General features: G+C 46.6%; 1 protein-coding gene across 3 annotated transcripts in view; it reads left to right on the forward strand.

Annotated features, from left to right (window-relative positions):
* LOC146197593 (uncharacterized) overlaps positions 1–26,655 on the forward strand; it is a 225,800-nt gene that overhangs the window by 117,069 nt on the left and 82,076 nt on the right. For all 3 annotated transcript variants that reach the window (XM_084599505.1, XM_084599504.1, XM_084599506.1), the window contains one exon: positions 5,307–5,421. In XM_084599505.1, coding sequence (XP_084455631.1) covers positions 5,307–5,421 — 115 coding nt within the window. The remainder of the gene's footprint in view (positions 1–5,306; positions 5,422–26,655) is intronic.

Raw genomic sequence — 26,655 nt, forward strand, 5'->3', positions numbered from 1 at the left:
TGGCGGCTATGACGTCACTCGACTGCAGCTACGCTGGAACCGTGGCGCTCGCTCTCTAGATAGTCTCCGCTGCCTCTTAGCCGGTGCCAGAGGATCGCAACAGCTCTCGACAACTTAACGACAGCAGTCGTCATATACGATCCAGGCGAAATGCCTCGTGAACTGTCTGCGTCTCAAATTTTGCGAAGTCGACATGCCGAATACGATCATCCAGGGGACGTAGCTCGACGAGAGGCGGGTCGAGCGAAACGTGCCGCCGGTTTCGTTTTGGTTACTTAGGCTTAGCAGGGTAAAACCGTTGTCTAATTTTTTGACGGGGGTTAAAGGGAACCTGAGAACTTTATGGCACAGACTGTATATGTAGTACATGCATTCCAGCGTTGCCGGGGCATCAGTGCACGCTTAACGCTGCAGGGACAGTAAGTTACGCCTTGTCGGTGCTTTCGTGCGCCTTCTACGCACTTTGGAGCATGACAGCGTCCGTCCTTATGAGTACTATGTTCTGTTTTAACAGCCAGACTTGAAGCGCAGAGATCGGCAAACGATGTTCTGACCACATGACCACAAGGCGTGCTTTTGAAAATGCAGTCCGAATTCCATACTGTCGAAGATTGTGTATGGCCTATACTTTGATTAAGCTTATTTTAACAAGGTGCACTTATTCTAGCACCGTCAAGTGCTGCTGTCAATGCTGCTGCTTCCTAACTGTGTTGGGTACGTTCCTGGTGCTTCGAGCAAACTGACGGACAGCGAAGAAAATTTCTTCGAGTTGCACGTTATGCGCTGCCTCAAACGTGCTAAGCTGAAGTCAGTTCCAGGTTGTGTTTTGCCGAACTGATTAAGTGCGACTGTGACTTCAGTGAAGACGATTATTAACACGGTGGTCGAGCAGCTTGAGCTTCCGGCTAACTGTGGTCAAAATATATGGACGTGTCGGCACGCTTCAAATGATCAGTCTCGATACCAAAAGTTCAGTCGTTGTATGGACGTCCCTGAGCTCATGTGGGCCGTGGGTACAGAGGTTTCAGAGGTTATGTGTTAATGTGTGCGGATGCCGCGGCATCTGTACTCGCTAAAATGCTGCTGCCGCTGCTTACAAAACTTGCAATCTACTGCTCATTCGCCACTGAATCAAGTACTCAACAAAGTACATCATTTCACCATGCCTATTGAATAATTAGTTCATGCGACGTTTTCGCACCGACCAGGCAATTGAGAACCTTCACTGGCACTCCTTCTGAATGATTGTTGCAATGTCAAGCTGTATAATGCACTTTTTAAAATGCCGCAGTAAAAATTACAGCTTCGACACTTGCGTCACATTAACTGTTTTCAAGAGGAAGTTCTATGCAGTTCTGCAAAGCAGTGCCAGGCCGAGCATTGTTAAACATGATGTCACAGCTTATCACCTTTGGGCGCCCAATCAGGTATTACCGCCGCTGCTCTGCGTCGTAATTTCCGCATTTCGGTAATATTTCAACCCGAGCAGACTTATTCTCCATTATTTTTCGCTCTGCCTACGGCTGCCGCTGCACTAATATGTGGAACCACGAGATAACTATGGTAGCTATGACAAGGGCCTCTGTGTTCATCGAACTCATTTTCATCGCCGCTGTTGTGTTTTGTCTCAAGGCTACCATGCGAGAGCTGAATCGTCAACTACATTGTTTTTTTTTTAACTGACTGGTGCTTCGCTTCCACCTTCTTACTAGACAATGCGAGTGTTTTGTTCATCGTCACACTTATCCATGCGCTCCACCATAGCGTTTTTTCTTCCGAGCGCACAATTGACGACGTGCGCTCGGAGATATATATATATATATATATATATATATATATATATATATATATATATATATATATATATAATATATATATATATATATATTATATATATATATATATATATATATATATATATATATATATATATATATATATATAAGTGCAGGTTTAAGTGCAGCCTTGAAGCCAGATAGTATTGAAACTATGACACCAGGTCTCAGTCGTCTTAGAGCGTAGAGGAGGAAGGTTCATTTGAAAGGTTCGATCAACGGTATATGTCCTTCGCCAATTGAATATTGACGGATCGTTTCTGCGGCTAAGCAGCAGCCGCTTGCTGCATTGTCACAGATTTGCTGGAATCTGGCTGACGCCCCATCGGAGGAGCCCCGCAATGACTCAAGATGCTTTGCGAGCGCCCGACTTTCCCGTTATCTCGCGCGATGCTGACGTAATCCTTGGCGCGGTTCCGGGAGAAGAATTGGTTCTCGCTGCCCTTTTGCTCCGTGAGCATCCGTGGCTGCCCGTAACCTGGTGGCACTCCCTCGGACCACGCGTCGCCGCAGCCTTCGGCGGCCCTGGGGCGGTGGTGGTGAGCGGCGTGGTTCTCGGCTGAAGTCAAAGCTTTGTCGCGAGCGATGCGTATCGGCGACGGCGCGAGGAGCGCGCGGTGCCGAACCGATACGGCGCGTCCTTCGGGCCGCCCTTTGTTCCGGTCGACAATGGCCGCGCGCGTCGCGTGCGGCTCGCGTGGCGGACAATGGAAGGGGGCGACTTTTTAAACTGGGCCACGTTGCGTCAAGCCGCACACGCGCAAGGGGCAGCGGCAGCAGCCACTTTCGCGCGGCCCGCGCCTCGAAGGAGAAAAAAAAAAAAAAAAAACTGGGCCGGCCGGCCGGACCCGGGCCTCGCGCGCCTCCGCCCTTGGCGGCCTCCTCTAATGACCCCTCCATCGTCCCGCCGCTATGCTCGGGACGGTGTGTATGGACGACGGCGACGTGCGACACGGGAGCCGCGGTCACCTTGCACGAGCACGCCCGCGTTAAACCGGGGAATCTCGAGCTCCCACCGCGTCCAGCCAATATCTGAGGAAGTCCGGATACGTGGTGGTTTTACCATGTCCCGGCATATCGGCCGATGCCCCCACTTTGGTCATAGCGGACGTTTCTTTCTTTTATTTTTGAGACCTCCTAGGCAGCCAGTGAGACGGCTTCTCCACAAGGCGTGCGGTTCAATATCTCCCGTATGGTAGCGTTGTACACGTTCAGTCTTGCTCCATTGCATCTACTTCATTTAAACACACTAGTTCACCGCATAGCCTTCTCAGCCATAGGCCTTAGGGATCCGTATAGCAAAGTAGCATTGCAGAACTGAATCAGTGTTTTATAATGATTATTTTCACGATTAGTTATTTTCCCCCTTTATTCTATTCGTCAGGTTCGCCTTCTAGAACGGTGGCTGCTACAGACTTCAGGTTCTAGATGTCAGCTCTGTCATCTCAGGTGGTAGCAATCAGTCATAGGGATGAGGAAATGATGAAAAGGAAAAATCAATCTTTACAAAAAAATAATAATAATGAACAGCTCCTGGCTAATTAATACTGAGGGAGACAGTCATCTCAACCTAGGAGCCGACTTCTGTCGTAGCCGGTAGAGGTCTAATTTTTCCTTCACGCCTCAGCATGGACGCGCGCTTGAAACATATCGTTTCAAATGCTCACACTCTTATAGGCTTCAATTCGGTTTACGTATCGAAAGTTGGTTTGTTTTCCCAAGCCAATGAAATTAGGGAAAGCGCTATATATAGTTTGCCGCATGGCGATAAGCACTCAAAACCATCCTGTGATTTTGTGTGTTCGGTACATGGACCTATTTTTCATGGCCGTTGGAAATAGTCGACATGAGCGTAAGAAGCATTTGATAGGGCTGATTTTTAAACGAAAAGGAAGAATTAATCACGATAATCCGCATGTTTGCGCACAATCTCTTTGGTCTGCGCAGTTTTTTCCGAGATTACAGGTTTAAAATGTCCCCATGGAGTTACGCGATGTCACCGGCGGCCAAGGGATAACACTAGTTTCTGAATGCCCAGGTAAACAGGATGCAGAATAGTGAAAGACGAAGACGAGTTCTTAACAAAGCCAGAGTGAGAAAATGGACTAAATAACGAAGGACGTATCCACATGACGCAGACACCACGTTCATCATCAGCTACGGTGTTGTTATGGAACTTGTATGCCGTACCGTTCTTGCCTAATGGCATCAGTGACAGGCTACGCAATAGAAGAGTTAACACATCTGTTAACTTGACAGCGCGCATGCACAGTTCACTAAAGAGCAGAAGAGAAGAACAGAGAAATATAGGCTACTTCTGGGGACGGTGGTGAAGTGTTTTAGAAGACCTAAAGGTAAAATAGCTTGTCCACATGCGAGCGTCAGAAACAGCAAAATTGACACTTGCGTTTCGAGAATATACGACTGCAAGTGGAGGGCGTAAAGCATACCCAGTAATTCTGGACATTTTCTTAGAAAACGTACCCCATTATTTGTGGCGATTTGACTTTGTTGTTGTAAGGGCAGGGCAAACTTCAGAAGCAAGGTTTCGCCACGCATCGGAAGTTTAAACAATGCTCTTAATGTTTTAAAAAAAGTACTTCATAATACTCTACTCTTTTTTCACAATTACTTAAAAACGCACCCTTTTTGTTCTCTATGGGAGTTTTAACTACCCGCTGGAAGACCAGAGTCAAATTTCGCTATGCATCGGAGGCTTAGACTCTTTCTATCAACATGGTCATAAAATGTATAATCAAATTCTACTGCTTCCTGACAATTGTTTTCAAAAACCAAGCCCTTAGGTTTTCTACGACAGATTTGACTACCAGCTCCGAACACGGAAAAAAGGTCAAAATGATTTTTTTTTTCCCTATGAGTTGGAAGCTTAAACTATTCCCGTCTTCGTAGAAGTGAGTTCTTGTCGATAAAGTCCAGCATTGTCCACAACTGGTTTCGATGACAGCCCGCTCTTGTCAGACCGCATCCGCGATCAAATGTTTCGCTTGCAGTTTGACTGAGCCAAGCTAAGACGCGTATTTATGGGTTATATACTCTAGAGAGGATAAGGGAGGGGGGGGGGGGGGATCTTATTTGAACAGCTCATGTTTTGCACATTGTTCGGGACAGATTTAGTTTTGTCATGATCGCCTACAACATAAATTTTGTATTGGGAGCGGTTCCCTGCACCTAAGTTCGCCACTGGCCGAGTTTAACGGCACAAAGAAATGTGATGCGACAGGACGTGCGCATCCCCGGAAGGTAGAATACAAGTTCCTGTGTTTAAGGGTACGTACACCTTTCTTGGGTACCATTAAGCTAGACTCCACCTTTATAACCTGGAATGCACTACGAACCTTGAACCTACCCTTCTAGGCATTGTTGCAGATTTTGTTACAGAGTACTTGGCGAATGTCCAATATCCATTCTGGGCCCGAAATAATTGTTGACGGAGCGGATTGTGTGGCGCAGGTGTTCCTGGAGCTGAGCCGTGGCTCGGCTGGTGGCCGTCAGGAGCTTCGGCTCGCCTGTCTCGAGTCCCTGGAGCCGCCGTCCAACACGCCGCTGTCGCACACGTCCGGCAACGGTGAGTATATAGTAGTGCGTCGCACACTTTACCCATTTTCATCGACTTTAACGTTGCCCCTTGCACTGCTTCTTCCATTGCGAGGAGAGAAAAATGTGATTTAGAGGAAATAAAAGGCGTTAGAGCTGTCTTTCCTTCCGGTAGACACTCCGGCCGCACCATGAGGGAAGGCAGGGAGGTGGAAGAGCTCTTTGAAGAGGAAATGAAGAAAGAACCGCCGTAGTGTTGGGCCCTGGTTAAATCTCGACTACCCGGAATTTTTTTTAAGTGATCTCGTACAGCATACAGGAGTATTTTGCATTCACCCCCGCATAAATCCGACCGCGATTACACCAGAGTTCATGGGTTGAGCAGCCAACAAGTCTCACTTTGAAAGAAGGAAAGTCGAAAAAAAGTCAAATCTTTAACGTTATGGAGGTACAAAGTTGAGGAAGGAAGGAGAAACAGAGAATAAAGCAGGGGGGGGGGGATCGTGCCATAGGTCCCATGATGCGCATGCGGCTGCAATAGCTGCCCTTTTTAGCCGAAATAAACATCTTCACGGAACACCGTGGAGGTACTCGCTGAGCGCCGCGCATTAATGCTGCTGCAATAGGGACAGCAGAGGATCCGCTGTTTCGTGGCTGTCTCGTGGATTAGTGCAGCCTAATGAGATAGCCGATTCCTCTTCTTGTGTGAGTCAGTATGCACCGCAGCCTCACGAAACAAACACCAATCAATCAATCAATCAATCAATCAATCAATCAATCAATCAATTAATTAATTAATTAATTAATTAATTAATTAATTATATAATTAATTAATTAATTATATAATTAATTAATTAATTAATTAATTAATTAATTAATTAATTAATTAATTAATTAATTAATTAATCAATCAATCAATCAAATAAAAAGCACGATGAATTCTAAGTTTCTGAACTTTTATTATTTTTTCTTGTCCGTTGCGCCTTTAGCATTGCATAAACGTGTGCATGTTAAGGTACACGAAATATCAAGCTCCTGTAGTATAACAATGAAACTACCGAGCAGTTTATTTGGGAAGGGCAGCGATGGTGGGTTTAACGGTCAAAGAAGAGTGCGTAGAATATCGGAGTTTTCCTGTCTCTGCACGGTTCTCTGCAGTTTTAGAATAAATCGCGACGCATTTCCCCGTCATCGCCTGATTACACAGAAACTTTCCCGGAGATGAAATCCCCGTCTTTTCAACTGTATGAACTGTATCCCTCTTGACAAAAGGCGTGGGGCAGTGTTTTTCTCGAGCTCATTTTGCTGGGCTCCGTTACATGCACCTGAAGCGAAGCGCCAAGGCCCATTTCACGCTGCCTTTCAAGCGGTCACCGTTCTCTGGAATCGCACCCGTGACCCCCTCAATCTGCCACTGAAAGCCCTTCGAACAACTACCCCAAGTAGGCACGCATAGTACTTCTTCCGCAAATCTCCCTCTCCCCATCAGATGACGGGCTGTTCTCGGCCCAGAAGTGCTGGCAGCTCGGAGCGGACTCCGCGGAACGCACGACTTTTTTTTTTTTTTTTTTTTCGCTATTTCCGCGACTTCGCGTCCGCGTCCGAGCCAAAGAGTGGCAGCGCATGCTGTTCTCGCTGCCGTTCACGCTTGGCCGATCGCAGTCGTTGTCCTTCACGTAGCGGCGCGCGCTAACCCTCTCTCCCTCCTTGAAGTCCAGCTCGCAGAACTGTCGGCGGCTGGGATCCCCGGCGAAGACCGTTGGGACAGACGTGTGTATATTTATACGCCGTTCCTGGCGCGTCCAGTCGCTGTCGTTCGCCGTTTCTGTCAGAACACAACACCATCAACGCGTGTGCCACAACATGGTCTTATGCATCGAGGGATACACAAGCTTTTATTAATGCCTACGCAGCGAATATGCAGGTGCACAGTGGTGCACTCATGCATGAGCGACGGGATAGGGACAGGTGTGCATCGCAGCGCGCCGAGGGAAGTGTGAATGATCACACTAACCAGAAGGGCGCATTTCGTATAGGCTTTGTAATGATCAGTGTGTGAGCGACTTCCCTCGGGGTAAGCAGCATAAGTACTGGCGTAGTATGTCGTAACACTAAACTATTTTGCTTTTCTGACTTTTTCGTTTTATCAGAACGCAGCTGTGTGCAGGAAGCCGTAAGCCTCATTAAATAAGTGGGAATGGCGATGAGGGTTGCGATTGTGCGCCGTTCGTGTTGCTAGGACCTAGCTGAGCCTGAAAACGGTGTTGCTGTCCCTTCTGCGGTAAAGAAAACAAAAAGTTAGTGACTGCTGCGTTGTCGCAATCTATTCGTTTTGCTGGCTGAGATGAGGTGCCAAAGACGAGAGAATTATACTCCCAATTCAGAATGCCCGCTTCGCTCGTTCATACCGCTTCCGACCGCTCTAATATCGCATAACGTGCGCAAACCAGATCCCGCTTTCACCACGTTCGATGTGCGAAAGAGCTTCCCGCAAGATAGACTGAATTGCCACTCCCCCCCCCCCCCCCCCCCTTTACTTTTTAATTTGATACCCCAGTGTGTAATACCGCAGCCCAAGCTCCTCCAGTTTGATCGCCATTATGTGTGGCGAGACGAGAAGATGCGATGTGAGTGAAAGATAGCCGGCCTGTCCCTTTCCGCGTTCGCATTTGCACGCATCGTGGTTTTGCGATGACGCCTCCTAATAGTTCGGCATTAATTCCCCGTCGGTCTCGCGGACCGCACCCCGCAGGCGGCCGAGAGATAGCATCTCTCCTTCCACGCAGCCAAGAACGGAATGGTAGGCCCACACCGAGAGCCACCGTTCAGTGTCGCCAACGGACTTACGGCAGGAAACAGAGTGCCGGCAATGCGCGACCGCATAAGCACAAGTGCAGGACCGAACAAGACCAGCTCGAGACCTCCACAGAGCAAAAGCAGCCGCTTAACTAATCCCCTTTTTGTGGCCTGGGAAAAAGGCAGCAAGCCGGTCGTTCTTGGAATCTCCCTGACTGCATTGTCACTGCGAGACCAGGACAGCAGACGCTTCGCTAAGCCATTCAAGGGCGATGCGGAGCTCACTGAATAAAATTTCAAGCTGCGTAGAACCGCAGCTGCTCTCGAGGTTTTACGTGGTACCGCAAGGAGCTCGTTCTACTGAAAACCAGGCGTATAGTCGTTGTCCGTCCTCGTGCGTCAGAAAATCCCAGAAGATCCAAATAAAGCTAACCAATCGGGAGAGGGTTCAATTGAAGTCAAAACTAGTGACAAGGTTTCTCGAATTAAGATATTTCAGAAAATAAAATTAATTCATAAAAATAAATTTTCATTGGAGTTCGAACGACGCAGGTCTTCTGCTTGTCAGGCGGACCGCAATGCACCGCCCAAGAAGGGTCGCACTGAGATGTGTATGACTGCCTAATTTGAGCTTGGAAGTGTTGATGTTAAATAAATTCGAAAGCTTCAATGACTTAAAAAATGAAAACAAATAACAGTTTTTAGAATGACAGGCAATGTTATGGTGCACGTATAACATCGTATGGGGAGATCAGAACAATGTCGCAGTAAATAAAAAAATGAGAAAGAACGGAAAATAAAAAGAAAATGAGGAGAAGGCGCTAACCTGTGTGCTCTTTGACGAAGCTTGAACGTTCTTTTAATTTTTTTTTTATCGATTCTCTTCTCCTTCCGCTCCTATTCAAGTAGAGATTTATTCATACAAAACTCAGCGCAAAAAGTTTTAGAGAGTTAACCGTAGCTATTACTGCACAGCTGGCGAAGATCGAAGTGTGGAATGGCGAAAAGCCCGAAAGCGGAAATTTAATCACGGTGATGACATCTATTGGCGACATCTATTGAGGAAATTCTTCGTCCTTCCCGCCACCGACAAAGTCGGCTTTTTTACTGCTAAGTGCCGGTAGTACGTCGTTTTTTTCATTTTGCCATGCGCACTTGGTTAATAGCATAAGCCATTTGCAGCTCATTGCAGGTCCTTGCGAAGTCATGTTAAGAACGCGAGGCCAATTTAGCGATAAAGCATCACTTTTTATGCCGCACATAATAAAAATAAGGAGAAAGATGAGACAAGTGGCGCGGAGCTTGGTAATTGATGTGGGGGGAATTCCGTTCTCAGTGGAACGACCGGTGCAGATGGCTATTTTTCTCAATGCTCCATTACCTGATAACCGCCTATGGACCGCTTTGACAAATGCTACTTTATTATTTTATTACTCAAGGTTAATTCGAGGTACGTCAGAAAAGCCTTTATCCTGTAAAGAACGTATGATTAAGTGATGATCATAATGGGGATGGCGTGACAACGACCTTGTTCACACAGGCATATTCTAGGAGCCCTTAGCACTCATTGAAATATGATAAATAGACGGTGGCAATCATAGGCGAAACGAAGCAGGCCAGAACTATGCCATGTGTAGATGACGGGGCCTGATGTGGGCCTGATGTGGGCTTGATGTTACATTTGCCTAGAGAGGGAAATGGGCAGGGTGCTCGCTGCGCAGTTTCTTGCTTCTTTCGGACCCGCTTGTGGCGATCTAACGCTATCAAACACAGTGACAAAAAGACATGCCACGGAACGCAGAAAGAAATGGCTCACTGTCTCGGACGAATGGTATCACCACGGTAACGCATGGATAAGCGGGTAGACGCTACATACTTTGGTGCACGGCCACAACAGTTGCTTATTGACATAGTAGCGATTGTTTCAGTGTATTTCGTTCACATAGTCACTTCTGAAAAAAATTTAAATACATCCACCTGGCACATACTTACATTACATATCGAGAATGTGGTAGCCATTAAAGCCTTTCCTCGCAACTTCTGTATACGTTGAAGAAGTCAACAAAAACATCCCTTGAGGCTAGGTCTCCTTCGTTGACCTCACCGACGTGATAGAAGAGGGAGGATACGGGTATTGAGTCGTCTCGTCGAAGGCGATGTTCTTGTAAAACACACCTTTTGCAGCCACTTTCATTAAGACTTAATTCAGTGACTTCAATTCTGGAGATGTTACTTTCGTTCCGGGGTCATCACTTTCCTCCAACTCATGGGAATAATCTGGTCTGATTAGGGGGGGGGGGGGGGGGATTCTATCACCGACGCCGCCGCACAGCGTGCTTTTCTCTCCAGTAAGGTTTTTAATGTTATCATATCTAAAAAAGTTGTGGTTAATAGCTGGTGTTAAGGAGATCCTATGTCCAATGCCCATGTGCTAAATACTTTATGGCGTTTCTAATTGCGGCTGTTTTGCTTTGTACGTTAATCTCCACATACCATTCTCTTTAGTCTAGGTGCAGTAGCAACGTTTGTTGTGTATGTTTAATAAAAAAGAGCTGGTCTGTTAAAGTCGCTATAGTCAGCCACTCAGTTCCAAAGGTTAGAAGAAAGAATTCCAGATTTTGCCTTTCATACATGTATATGTTTTTTTCTAATAATGGGCTATTGAGAATGTTGCCACCAAAATTTCCGAACACCCGAAGGACAGCTCCCGAGGTCACCATAATGCTGACTCGAACGGCACCACGTACTTATTCAAAGGCTCAAGAGTAATAAATGCGAAATAGAAGTAGAAATGCCGCAGAGAGTGAATTAGAGCTAATTATACTCGTTACTGAAAATTGAGGGAGGGGGGGAAGAAAGACCGCACAGTCGTAGTGAGGGACACGCGTTTAAAACAAAGACAAGTGGCGTCGAGCGCGTCGCCCCAAGCCTAATGGACCCTCAGAGCACTTGTATTTGCATAAAATTGTGCGCCCTTCTGTAGCCTCGAGAAGCGTTTAGCGTGTACCTGATGCTGCTTTCGCCGTTTCTACTGCCTCTTCCGTGCGCACTTAAGTCCTTGGCAGTCCTCGTCGGGCTCCCAGACTCCACCCACGAGATGGGGGACACGCGGGAACCTCTGCTTGCGTGTCAGTGTACGCTGCGGGTGAGGCACCAACCTCTGCGAGCAAAGGCGTGGACGAGGGTCATCCATTTAATACTTCACTTGTTTGTGACCGCGAAAGTCGCAAGAGGGCTGTTCGGCTGTTCTCGGTTGGCGCCTGCTCCTCTCTTGAGGTGGCATGGTAAGGAGGCTACAGGAGCCTTACGTAATTGAGTTGTGGTTAAAGAGAGAGAGAACAAAAAAACACGTAATAACGCGTATTGTGATGTGGTTAAAGTGGGCGGTGTTTTACCAGCTCGATTCTTGGTTCATCATTAATCATTCAGACGATAATTAATCGCCTGCGCTGCGTGGGGTGAATGAGCGGTAACTACAAAATGAAAATTGAGCATACATCAGCGATATGGAATGTCCCATCAAACAGCTTTTATTAACACCTTAAAGGATGTTAAGAGGCATGCCACTAGTATCACAGTACCAAACCTTGTTAGGAACCACAGTATTTCATCACGGCTAAATATACGCTTAACTTTTAACCCCCCCCCCCCCCCCCCCCCCCTTCCCAACACCGGTGGGAGGCTCCGCGACTCTGCCTACCTTTCCTGATTTATATTGACTTTCCTGACCTCCATAACGTGTTCTGTTGAACTCCCGTGAGAAAATAGCGTCGCCTCTTTAATTTCTTCGGCATTCTGTGTTTACACGGATTCTCAACAGCCTTCAACCTGTGCTCTTCTGAACTAAGTAGAAAATTGAAAACAACCGTCTTCTTTCTGCAACAAGTGCTTTGAGTAACACATTTGCATTTTCTCGTTCATGTTCTTGCTCTCCTGCAGCCCTTCTGACATACCACGCTGAACAGCATTGCATTGTGTCAAGTTACCCTGTACTAGATTGCATCCAATCTCAGTGTATTGTATTACGTTATGTGCAATTGTGTTAGCATTTCACGAATTGTCTTTGATTATTATTTGTTTTGTTCTTCACCGAAATTGTGGCCCTGAGGGGTATACTTAAGTGACGATGCTTGAAAGAAAGTACAACAAAGGCAACAAAAATTGTGGCGGTTTAAGTATCGCTTGAACCTAGCGATAAAGCGAAAGCTGTGGCTATTGTAGCGATAGAACCTCTAACACCACCTCTTCAGTTTTGGGGAAAGGAAGGCACCTTATACTTTTGGGTGCGCACTACGGAATGGTGGACGTCTATGCCGAACCATATGTCAAGGTCATATTTTCATATTTTTTCTTGTAAATTTAGATTGGTTTATAAGATAGGAGAAGCACATCATCTGTCAGACTTTTCGTGGACACCTGACCTACGCAGTGAGGGAAGGGACGAAAGTGGGAGTGAAAGCGGAAAGAGTGAAAAAGGTGCCGTAGTGAAGGGCTGCGGAGTAATTTCGGCCACCTGGGGGCCTTTAACGTGCGCTGACATCGCACAACACAGGGCATGCCTCTCCATTTAATCTGCCGCAACTCGAACACGACCTCCCGAATACGGCTGTTGTCGCGAGAAAAATAAAAATAAAAGGGAGGCATTCCATCTCCCGCTGTGCCTCTTTCTCGGGCCGAGACGGTCAGCTCGGGCAAGGGGCAGTTAACGTGCGATACTTTTCTGCTAGTGGGCTCGTCTGTCGTGGGCCGAGAGAGAGCGGACGTGCTGCCTTCTCGCCGGCATTTGTGCGGAACCCATCCCTTGGCTCGAGCAGCGGAGGCGGGTGTCGCGGCCCGCGGCCAAGGGGAACAGGGTCAGCTCCTCGATGCGCGTGGCGGATGTGCCTCGGGCAGCGCACAGGTGCGCTCGCCTCTGCAGGTCCGGCAGCTGGCGCCAACGCCAGCCGAGCGTCCCGGCCTCGGCCCGGCGCGGGGCCACTGGTCCGTAACCGCCGGTTCCGCCGCCGGCAGCTGCGCCAGCTGTATCTTCCCTCCTCCTCCCCACGGAGCTCAGAGAGAGAAAGAGAATGGCAGCCACCCCCCTTCTCCTCCACTCTTGCACTTTCACCGCTCGCGTGCGGCCGCTACATCTCCTCAGTAGCGGTCAAGAAACAGTTCTTCCTGATTACCACTGCTGAGCGCCTCCGGAAGACGGATCAGCTCCCCGTCGTCTGCCAGTGGGCGCGCATGCGCCGACGAATACGCATCTGCTTGTTGAAGCGATAGGAATCGTGTTTCCGTCTGGATGAGTTTTCAATTTTCGAACATCACTCGAAAGCAACTCGTCTTCAACGGCATGCAGCGACATCCGCTTGCGAGAACATGCGATTACGCAAAAAAAAAAGAAAAAAAAAAGAAAAAAGAAATCGGTTAGATCTTGTCTGCAGAGTTATGACAGGCAACAAATATTTCTTCTTTGAGAGTCAGAAAATAACCATGATGTGGCCTTTCGACGTCAGCATCGCTCTTCTTGTTGCCATTAATATCATTGTTATGAAACTGTGAACAAGATGAACTCCGTATATGAAAAAGAAAGCGCACCAGAAGCATTTGTAAATGTGGCTGAGTTGTAGAGCGGTGTAGGAAATACGAAAAGCACCCTGGAGACCTTTTTGGCGAACTATACCCGTCTATCTGTTCTAAGCTTAACATTGAAACACCGAAGTAAATGCATGGATTCGAGAATAAATGGGTGTTGAGTTTATGACCAAGTTTACGTTGAAGAAATTAGTAGAGAAAGGGCGTATCAGCATTCCCAAAAGGTAAAAAAACCATGGCCAAGGTAAAAAGAAATCGTGTTGTGGGCGAGGTAACAGGAGGTGGGGCGACATGGCTGGCAAAAATAGTGAACTGCCGCGACTGAAGCAGTACATTGCAAGCTGGAAATGATTAAGACTTCGATTGGAGCAATTGCCGGCAGAATAAGCGAAGTCAATCCCACCTGTGGCATACCTCAACTCAACTCAACTAAGGCTCTTACTTCGGCACATATTAAAAGGTTACCTCCAATAGACGCAACATGTCCGTAGTAGCGATTGTGATGATGACGATTATTGTTGTGACGATATTGGTGAAATATGAGCGCATGGTAGGAGTATGTTTTACGTTAATGAAGTACATTGTAAAAAAATGATCCTTTCAGCATTAAGCAGGGTGCTTGATCGACGTTCAGTTCGCTTGCTAAATCCAGTGCTGCGAAGTGCAGACGGCTCGGCAAGAGTACCAATGGAGATAATCATAGTGCATTATGTAAATGCTGACTATTTAGTATTTTGGTCAGCGTTTGCATTTTCACAACTTAATTAGAGCTACGTGTTACTAGTTGTACTTGCCAAAATCTGCCCAAAATAGCTTCTCGAAATACTGGTTACAAGCTCCTGACGCGAGGAAGCGTCACAGTGAGATGGAGGCGCATGTTACATAATTTACTCCGAAGTTGTCTGATACGGTTCAGGCGTGTACACAACACGTGCAAGGGAGTAATTGTCGATTACTCTTCAAGCGTAACAAACGCCACGCTTCTATGAGCTGGCAGCTGAGTCAGGATGCTTTGCGTTAGGGAAAAAACACGGACTGTAATCGTCCTTGCTCGCAAGAGTAGAACACACTGAAGCGCGATTCTGAAGGTCACACCCAGATAACAACTCATGAGAGCAATAACGCAGGCGGGCTGCGCTGGAACTAGAGATGCCGAATCCATATACTCTGTGTGTGTCCCGCAACAGTGGCCGACACGGCAGTTGATCTCACTGGCAACGTGTCAAAGATGTGCGAAGCAGCACGAGCTGCGCCTCCGAACCCAACAATCAACTTTGGAAAACGTGAAAAACAAAATACGCTTTTTATTTATGTTCACTGACTCCCTTTTAGCTGCCTGTGGTTGGAAAACAGTGCTCGGTTTGTGCGCTTCCGGCCACTTAGAGGACAGTAAGTTACGTGTCTCGAGGACAGTCGCATACAGTGGTGGCTTTAAATATACCAGACTTATTGCCTGCTGGACAATCACTCAGTTATACACGCCAGAACTCGGTCTTCAGTTCCCTAAATAGCCGAATTACACATGTCGCAGTGAAAAAGACTACTGATTGCCCGCTTGAGCAAGCTGCTTCCGGAAAATGAGTGCAAAGACGGGAACAGCTCTCTGGCACGATTCAGACGGAAATGCTGTAACGTTCAGAGGCAGTGCGGAGTTAGGCAAATAAATGACTTCTTAATTACGTACACCGGTGCATAAAGGGGCTGTTTTTTGTTGCCTGCAAGTGCGGCTGCTGCTAGTGCGGCAGCCAACGTCCTCAACGCCCTCCGGACGTCGGCTTCTGCTTGCATGTTATTAAATATGCAAGCAGAAGCCTTGGCATCAAAATGCAATATACACTTTTTGCTCTGAACATTCCGGACAGTTGCTTTGCAGTATTTACAGCATTCTTTGAAGGGGTACGACTTTGAAATACCACCATCGCCACCCTACTGGTACTACTAATACTACTGCTGCTATTGCTGCTACGGCTACTGCTACTGCTATTGCTAATATCACAACTTCTACCACTGCTGGTCTTGCTACAGCTGCTGCTACTTCTGCTGCTGGAGGGTACTGCTGTACTGCTCGTTACTACCGGTATCGCTAGCCTTACTAGCACTACTGTTGCTAAGGTTAAAACTACCGTAATGTCCGGACTATAGTCCGCGGTCTATACGTGTTTAGAAGTTATAGTTTTGCGTGGTACGGACTACGTAGTATGTTCTGACTACGCATGGTTTAATTTTCTAAGACGCTCTGTCGGAGCAAAAGAAAAACAAAACGCGGCCTGACATCGCCTGCGACAATCTATCTTGCTAAATCATATAGCGAAACCAGTTCCAACCGGCTACGATATATGAAAGCAAATGCTGCTCGTAGTACTTACAGCACATGTTTCTCAGTGTTTGCATTTGTAAGCACACGTGTAAAACCTCACTGAATGTAAATAAATCAATAAATACCCAAACGCACAAACCTTCAGTTTTTCAGTAGCGTTCGTGTTGTCTCTTCTGTCCATGCATGCAGTTGCCGTTTATTGCGCTTATGTTTGCAGTTACGAAAAATCGACTAGCCCATCTTGATGCGCTGGTATTTCTGTACTGCTTGCGGGAAATATTACCTCTTTTCAGCTAAAACCCGCCCCCGATAACTATACAAGAGGAGACCATACATAGAGTGCTGACCTTTTATGTAAAAAGGTTTTATTTTGATCCAAAATTTGCCCCAGGGGACCATTCACAGGGTTCAGACTATACTTCGAAAATTACGGTTCCAGCCTTACTAACGCTGCTGCTGCTACTAATGCTACCACTTCACCACTGATACTGCTTTATTACGACCGATAATGTTGCTGCTACTGCCACTACTAGTATTACCACTCCAACTACAGTATTCAGTTGGAGATGTGTTCCTTCTTCGGGAAGAGAGGAGGCAAACAGGCCGAGCACCATACTCAAACTCAACTTTCTACGGCGCGAGTCCCTCAGCCAGCGCAACACAGGAGACAGAACATGACCGGTGACGATGGTAGATGACGTTTAATGAATGTTCGCGGGACTAGCGCGAGCGCTCCTGCCCGCGCCACTGCCCGCTTCTTCTTCCTTGTCGTCCGTAACATGACCCGGGGCCACCGAGCGATCGTCCCGATCGTGGACGAGGAAGTTTAGCGATGTTAATGATTTTATGGCGTGATGATGGGCGTGTCTGGATGCTTGAAGAAGAAGAGGAAGAAGGAAGAATAGAACGGCTTGCCGGTACCATGTCTGATGCGTGGGTGATCCGCCTCCCTTGGAGCTGTCAACCATCCGTCACCAGAGTCCATGGGACCGATGGCTCGAGGTCACGTCGGGCAGCTTGGACGGGGGTTGCGTGTTCGTGTCCATCGGTTCCTTCGGGTCATTCGGGTCTTTCGGGTCCTTTATCTCGGTTCTGATTGGTACGTCTGTTCTCCTTGTCTTCAGGTCCGGGCTGGGGGCTAGGCGGTGGTAGTTGTTCAGGTCTGGGCTTGAAAAGCTGGGGCGAAGCTGCTCGGCGATGTTCCTGGGCCCTAGCTCGGTGATGGTCCCGGCTTGAAGATGGCGTCGATGCTCCAAGGCGAAGATGGGGATGCCGTACGCCGCACCTCCAACCAAATGTTACGAAGCGGCAAGCCGATGAACACAGGAGACAGAACATGACCGATGACGATGGTAGATGACGTTTAATGAATGTTCGCGGGCCTAGCGCGAACGCTCCTGCCCGCGCCACTGCCCGCTTCTTCTTCCTTGTCGTCCGTAACAATATATATATATATATATATATATATATATATATATATATATATATATATATATATATATATATATATACATATACTAAAGCTATGGCTGATTTTACTCTACAACGGCGATTAGTACCGCTACTCCTACTGTTATCATTGCGGCTGCTACAACTACTTATTGTGCTGCAAATCTACCACCGCTACTACTACTACTTCTCCTATTACCATATATGCTACCACTTATTCCCAGAGATAGCTGCCCCTATATTACTACCACCACCCCTACTACTACTATTACTACGACTGCCACCGACCACTACTACTGCTAATTTTATAAACTACTTCTACTACCGCCACTACCACCACTACTGGTTTGGTTATGGGGTTTAACGTCCCAAAGCGACTCAGGCTGTGAGAGGCCCGTAGGGGAGGACTCCGAAACGAACAATCGCATCTGTGTATATATATATATATATATATATATATATATATATATATATATATATATATATATATATATATATATATATATATATATATATATATATATATATATATATATATATATATATATATATATATATATATATATATATATATATATATTAAGCGATGGAAGCTGCTGCTAATGATGGTGATGGTAAAAATAATGATAATGGTAGTTACTGACAGTTATCGACAATATATAGTGAGACCGTTGGTGATAATATTAGTAGTAATAGTGGTAGTAAAAATAGTGATGACGATAGTTACTGACAGTATGTGATGATACGTAGTTAGTGATAGCAGTAGTGATAGGGGTAGTTGTGACAGTGAAGATGATGATAGGGCCAATGAGGATAGTAGTTTGGGATATATAGTGATATGATGATGGAGATGTTGATGATAATAGACAGTAATGATAATGATAGTGGCTACTGCGATGCCGATAGTAGTTGGTGATGGTATCAATGATTGTGGGGATGACAATGACGATATGATAGTTGGTGATAGTAGATATGGCTATGATGATGATAGTTGGTGATAATAGGGATGCTGATGATAGTCAGTGATAGTAGCAGTGATAGTGGTAGTTAATATATTTAGTAAGGGTGATAACAGTGCCAGTGGCGATGACGATAGTAGTTAGCTATAGTGATGACAGAGATAATGATGATAGTGATTGCACAACGTCATGGGTTTGATAGAAAAGAGAGGCTTTCGTACTATCCTTTTAAGCAGACCTAAGCGCAACCCTTCTTTTAACACTTATTTTTATCATTACTCTACCCGATGCTACTACTACTACTACTACTACTACTACTACTACTACTACTACTACCACCACCAGCACCACCGCCACCACTACTACTACTACTACTACTACTACTACTACTACCACTACTACTACTACCACCACCACTACTACTACTACAACAACAACAACAACAACAACAACAACTACTACTACTACTACTACTACTACTACTACTACTACTACTACTACTACTACTACTACTACTACTACTACTACTACTATCCCTAGTTCCATTTTATTATGTAAAGCGTATACGGCACTTTCGGTTGAGAAACCGTCGCCGTACCCCAGTTTCTGCTCGGTTGTTATCGGGAGTTCTTGGAAGTGTTGAGAACATGGTAGGGAAAGTGAAAGCCAGTAGTTTATCGATATGTTCTAGGTAATGAATGGGAAGTGCGATACGTGATTGGTGGTTAATACTGCTGCCACAATTGATTAAATATCGATAATTAGAAATAGCAAAAATCAAATAAATAAAATGAAATGAAATGAAACAGCTGAATAACAAATAAAATTAAGAATAAAAACTCAAGATAACAAAAGCTGAAAGTGCTGAGTCATTGCGTCGTAGTCCATCGTAAGACAGTAGATTAAGCAAACTACGCACGGTTTTGCGCCTGCTCTTCAGTCGAAGCTTAAGCGTCGCCCTACTGTTAATAATACTAAAGCTATGACTGATTTTACTCTACAACGGCGATTAGTACCGCTACTCCTACTGTTATCATTGCGGCTGCTACAACTACTTATTGTGCTGCAAATCTACCACCGCTACTACTACTACTTCTCCTATTACCATATATGCTACCACTTATTCCCAGAGATAGCTGCCCCTATATTACTACCACCACCCCTACTAATACTATTACTACGACTGCCACCGACCACTACTACTGCTAATTTTATAAACTACTTCTACTGCCGCCCCTACCACCACTACTGGTTTGGTTGTGGGGTTTAACGTCCCAAAGCGACTCAGGCTGTGAGAGGTCCGTAGGGGAGGACTCCGAAAATGTTGACTATCTGGGGCTCTTTAACGTGCAATGACATCACACGCAACACTGGCGTCTAGCTTTTCGCCTCCACTGAAAAGCGACCAGCAAGGCCGAGATTCGATCCCGCATCCTTGGGAACATAGCCGAGCACCAGAACCACTGCGCCACCCCGGCGGGTTTCCACGGCTTTTACTACTGGTATTGTCACCACCCGCTACTAATACCACTGGTACTGCCACCACCCGTGCTACCGTCCCCACCACCCACTGCCACCACTGCCAGTACTGCCGCCACCCACTATTGCTGCAACTAATGATAGTACTACTATTACTACCACCACGACTAGACAGTGTACTAACACCACGACTAAATCACTACTGGAAAGGCTAGAAATGTTTCCTAGTCGAAAAAGCTACAGAAAGTTTTCATTTGTCAGAACAAAATTTGCTTGCGTTTTTTGAGCGCGAAGCTGTTGTGACAACAGAAACCGCAGTGTCTGCAGTAACGTCACAATTTTGTGTAGTTACAACAGAAAAGTACCGAACAACTACAGATTAAACAAAATCAGTCCAGAAAATCTACAGAGCTACGAGAAACTACCACAGAAGGGCACGCAAGTCTAACATTGCGACAGAAATATAGATTATTTTGTCTTATTTTTGACGCGGTTCTGCAGTTTCCTTTTTTTTTTTTCGATTGGTACGACCGTAGACTAACTGTTATGACCGTTACTTTCGTTACTGCCATGTATAACATCACCACAGCTAACTGGAGTTTGAAGCAAACCTCATAACACGGGCGCTTGTAAACAGGGAACGTGCTCGGCAAACGAATTCCCTCCCTTCGCACTCCTTATTCTTGTGCAGAGTGCTTCAGGAACGCATAAATTTGAAAAAAAAAAAAAAATAAAGTCCCGGAAACCATTCCCATCTCCGGTTTTCCGGGCTTTAGGGAGATAGAACACATCGCTGACTCGGACATCAGAACCACAGTACACTAGAAAATTTTATATCAAGCACGTGCTCAGAGCAAGAGCAACTTTGAACACATAAAGAGAACGAAAACAGAAGAAAAATTCCTTCACAGGCTGAAGTTTGTTCCATGGAAGGCAAAGTAACCCGAGCATACTATGTTACACTGAAAGTTTTGCGCAGTCCACCAAAATGAACACACCCCGCCGGGGTGGCGCAGTGATTACGGCGCTCGACTACTGTTCCCAAGGACGCGGGATTGAATCCCGGCCTCGGCGGCAGCTTTTCGATGAAGGCGAAAAGCAAGGCGCCCGTGTGCTGTGCGATGTCAGTGCACGTTAAAGAACCCCAGGTGGTTGAAATTTCCGGAGTCCTCCACTACGGCGTCTCTCATAGCCTGAGTTGCTTTGGGACGTTAAACCCCACAAACCAAACCAAACCAAACCAAACCAAAATGAACACGTCGCTCACACTCAGTCAAAAATGTACAAACACGCTAAAGTACTTGCACCCCATTTTTTCAAACATAAGCACACACACATGGCGAAGAACACGGGCGCGCTCTTAATTTTCAAGGTCGCAGTCTGTGTCACCTTTGTCGAGAGCAGTGTGGATTGAATTAAACAGCAGCTGATGGGTTACAGGCGAATTGCTCTCCCACGTGGTTTTCTGTTCTCTGTGGCTATACTTATGTGAAAGTGTTGCCTCTAAAAAGCTGTGCATGTCGATGTTTACTTAGATGAGCGCGCAGCTCGAGCGACGCAAGACTGACGAAGGCCGTACACTGTGTCTTCTTTCCTTATGCCTGACGATAACCTATCGGTATGCTCGTCGAGATTGTTGTGGCACTGTGGCAACACCTCCTAGCTTGATTTCTCGCGTTCAGTCGTCCACAAACTGCAATGTCACACGTGTCGGCGTGTGACATATGGCGTAACATTCTCCTTCGCTTTTCTTTTGACACTTTGAAAGCGGTTTTCAGGTAAGCCTCCGGCTCGAAGGGCTAGCTCGAGGTGGAGCCAGGGTTTGTTCTGCTTTCTTTTACCTGACAGTTAGTGCCCGGAGTTCTCATAACGCCCTGTTTTGTTTGCGAGGGTCAGTTTGTGGCTCCTTAGAAAAATGTTGACCACGCTGATAAGTCCCACGAAATGTTACTATTACGGCAATTTACACACGCACGAGATGAATTCTTGAAAGAAAGCAAAAATTGGAACTCGAGAAGAAAACAACGCAAAACGTGAATTCTTATCACTTTCGAAAAGTGTTCACGACAATGTCGACGTGATAGTTAAAAATAGTGAATAATTTCCTCTCCATGAACTTCAAATCTTTATCCGAAACCTTACCTATAGTGTGTAGGTGACACATTGTTCCTTGTATTCTTAAACTTAAGTCAAACTGTGAAATTTAAATTAATTTCAGTTTAACAAAAACCTTAGAATTAGGTTCGAAGGTTTTGTGTTTGTCGTTGGTGGCGCCTTCCAAGACAAAGCGCGAGATAATGGCGAGTAGCCCCTGGCGGCCGCCATCCTTTATGGTGAACGATCAGCTCTTTTTCAAGATCAAGATAAAACGTTTTCGAGAACGTTCAGTGCAAGAGCTACAACCTTTCCAGACGGCATGATGGGAACCTTGGTGTCTGTCGCATCTACCTCCCCGAAATTCCTCAAGGTTAAATGCCGAAAGGAGCCATTGATGGTGATTTGCTTCAGAGTCTTGCAGAAAAAGATCGCCGCGAATATGTGCTCAGTCTCAGCACCGAAACCAAGGTTGTGAGACGAAAGGATTAGTGGCAACCCCCGGCGTATATAGGTAGTGCTACTTGAATTACGAACAGGTGGCGATTGAGCACTCAGTAAGAATAACTGGCTCGGCTTCCGTGGAAACTATACATCAAAAGCATCCAAGACAATAGGCAATTAACTCCCCACCGCACGTCTGGAGGTTAAATGACCGCGCAACGATAAACGACGCGTTTGAGCAGACGAAGCAAAGATAGCAGTGTACGTTCTAGTTATAACAGCTTTTCTTGCGGTGCCACGTGACAATATAGGGATCGCAACCCTTTAAGTAGTCGGTGTGCCAAAATTTCCGTACCGTGTTAAGGCAGTTTTATACATTGATAAACATGTAGAATCACCGTTTGTAGCTATTTTTTGCTATTATGTTTCCTGGGCTCATTCTTAATTTTCTTAGCTTATGGAATGAATCGGACTGACTAAGCGGCAACTATAACTATTATAAATTTCTGAATATATCAACTGACGCCAGTATTTTTGTGCCTAAAGACCACAGCCCGGCTGTTGACATTAAAGATGAACCAACGTGTGCTAAGGAGTTTAATGATAGATTACTTACTGGTCGCAAGCGAATTTCGCGCATAAACATGTCGCACGCGCCATTCGACCATGTTTAATATCTAGTGCACCGTATCAATTAAGTAGCACACAACCGAATCATGACCACGCTATTCATGCGTAGAGGTAGTTTGAATGAGCGGTGCATTTCGGGCTGTTCTGTGCAGCAGAGGATGCATGGGACAAAATGTTTAAGACGAGAAAAATTAAAGAAAAGGATGACGATATAGCATGGCGAGTTCTGTGTCGTGTATATATCGCTCAATTGCAATATATGTTGTGGGCCAGCACTGGCCAGGTACAAACTTGCTGACAAAGCTGGCCTCGTACATGTGGATCATATATGAACACTGGCATCACCTGAAGCTGCTATGTACTTTTTCGCCAGGGAATTCCAAATCACCTTAGTTTTGTTCGCTAACCACAAGCTCATTGCGCCTTCCTTCTCCCTCCTGTCTCTTTTCCGTCTTACATGAGAACGACTATAAGCACTATTCTCAATATTACTTGCTCGCAGCCCAGCCTGTTATAGCACTGCTCATCTGAGCACGACTGAATACGAAGTGGTGTGTGCTTAGCAAGAGCGGCAAAACTGCCAGGAGGGTGATAGGTGTGTGTGTGTGTTGGGGGGGGGGGGGAGGGATTCTTAAGCTTGGAAGGCCGAGACTGGTGTAGCACAGGACTCATAAAAAAATCAAGCACTTTGTCCTGCAGTGGACATGGTTGCTGATGACGATCACGACGACAATGCTGATACGCCCGACAGCTGCAGATTCAGCCCAAGACGGTCATGCGCCTCTCGACTACCCAGTTTTGTCGATCTGTCTTGGAGTATGATGACGCTTCATGCATGCTGTGTGTGAGCCGTTAGTATCCCGCAGCTGCACTTGATCTATGAAGGATGTAGCATAATGGGCGTTTCCGCATTACGTTCGACCACCCATGATTATTTGACACGCACTAATGTCATACAGCACACGGGCGTTGTCGCCTCACGCTGCCATCGCAAAGCGGCTGGCGCGGCCGAGATTCAATCCGAGTACTTCGGTTAACCTCAGAAGTCGAACGTCAAAGCCACTTGAGAGCCCCTCTGCTAGGTGCGATGCTCTCTATCATAGCTGGCATTTTTTTTTCGTACTCAAAAGCGGAAGCACGCAGCCACAGTATAGCGTCGTCGGTTCTCTGGGGCGAGCCGGCCTCCGGTCGGCTACTGCGGAGGCGGAGGCCATTCCCTTCGGCTGCAGCGCATACCGCCCCAGCGCAAGCAACAGAAGGACGCCCGGACCGCTCAGTGGCGCCAATAACAGGCCACGTGTCTCTTTCCGCGTCCGATAGTTTCCTGCCCTTATTTTGCCAGGCGGCTCCAGTGAAGCACAACCGATTCATTAAAAGCGGGCTTCGGCCAAAAAAATGCGCTGCTGCTCAGGCGTCAGCAACAATAACGGTCCGCGAGAATAGGCGAACACAATGGACGCCGTCGAATGCCGTGTGAGCGCCCTGAACGACCCCCCCCCCCTCCCTACACACATACACACACACCCTGGCAGTGAAGCGTGTGTGGCATATCTGTGTAGTACAGCTTCGGGCCTGCCCTTGTAGCCTGCGTAGACACGGTACAGCTTGGCGAAAAATTGCGGCTTCTCTGAAACCGATGCGTTTTCGTTATAAAAAGCACGATGCCGACTTGCTCCTTATAGGCTTCCGGAAGATTGCATTCTGTAGGACAAAGCGTGAGTTCTTGAGACGGACGAGAGAATCGACGGATTCGGCCAGTGAATGCCTGGATTCTCTATATGACACCCAATCACTTCGACCTAAGGAAAGTGTAGCTAGCCGGCGTTTCGCAACACTTTTCCTTGTTCTGAAGTCACATTTTCACCCAAGAGTCAGAGACTTGGGCAACGTTGAAAGTCTGGATTCACAGCTCGTTGTCTGAAGGAAGGCATCTACTTAATGGTGAAATGAAGATAAGGCTGAACTCCCGCCACTTCTTTAATCAACTTACATGACGCGAATTTGTCGCTTTCACAGCGAAAATGTAGGTACACGGTGATCCGCTAAGTGATGAAGGAAAGACAAGCAACAGCGCTTTGCTTATTCTTTTGGACAAATCTGGATATCAGATACTTTATAAACGTGGCATATTATTCTTTAGGACGGTATTATATTATGCTCGGTGTTCATTTCGATGAGTGCATCAGGCGACCTTCACATTGTGGAGACATGCAGTTGACGAGCCCATTTGCGTCCTTATATTGTTGTTTTGTTTACTTTAGTCTGCATGCAGTCTGGGCCGTTCACTTCCTTATTTTCGTCGATTGCGTCAAACGTGACTCCGTGCTTACGCACTCTGTTTAAAAGTGTCGCTTCCGACTTGTAGCGCCAGCGTTCGTTGGGAAGGAAACGACCTTGACCATGTATTGTGTTCTGTCAGTTACTCGAATGGCTGAAAGCTTAGACGCAGAACATCATATATCTTCATTCAGATCTGTTTCGCGCCTTTTCTCTTTGCTTCCGTCGCCTGACTTTAATCAGTGCAGGAGAAAGTCCCAGAGAAAGAACATATCGTCTCAAGAGCACGTGGGTTGTGTACTTATGTGATGCTGGAAAAGATTTGCTTTGGAATAAGCACATATCGCTTAAATTGTTGTTTGGGGAAGGAAAAAAAAATGTAACAAGGCAATGCTAACATGAGCGTGCAAAGAGAATTAGACGCTGTTGCCCAGCAAATTGGCGGAAAATGACCGTTGTGCATGGCGAGGCAGTTCATTGTCAAAGCCGGTAGTGAAAATTTAACCTTGCTCCAAATTTCACCCTGTAACAATCGCAAAAAGCGCCGAATCGCGTTGCCCAAGCTGTATTGTGAGTTTTGGACAGGCAACTATGCATTACAATTCTTGACTAAGTATAAAAACGCAGGCGTGGAAATTGGAAGCGCTTCAGCGTACACAGCTCCATCCTCTGGGACAGAGAGACAATGCAATCGCTTGGCACATAAATCAGTGGATTACCGGTGGCCTTTTGTTAACACGCCCTAAACGGTGGCAATAAATTACGCGAGTCAAGATTCGTGATTGGTTGGGATCCTATTAACAATGTCGTAGACAAATGCAGAGCCTTTAACTGGGGCGTCGTGCATTTAGGCATACTCCTTACAGGCTGTCGTGGTGCGCGTTGAGGGCGGAATTCAGCCGCAAGCATCCAGCCTAAGCAGCGCCAAACACCGCTGCCTGAACGCCAGTTTATTAACCGCCCTAAAAGTCATTAGGCGAAGGGCACGTACCCACCCTTCGTTTTTATTTTGTGTCCCTTTCTGATCAACTTGCGGGGCCATTACCGGAGAAGGTCGACATGCAACGTGCGACAAAGTATTCAAAGAAAGAACACTGCAAAAAACTCCCCACGGCGCTGACCGCCCGCCGTGGCTGCGCTAAACGGCCACTGGAAGCAGCCAATTTGGCATGCTGCCACCCCCGGGAATAACGCCTGGCAATGACAGCAGCCACGGCCCCAAGTTCATCAAACCCTTTCCTTC

The sequence above is a fragment of the Amblyomma maculatum genome, chromosome 3, assembly GCF_055883805.1.
Source record: "Amblyomma maculatum isolate TAMU_Amacu chromosome 3, ASM5588380v1, whole genome shotgun sequence".
Taxonomy (NCBI): Eukaryota; Metazoa; Arthropoda; class Arachnida; order Ixodida; family Ixodidae; genus Amblyomma; species Amblyomma maculatum.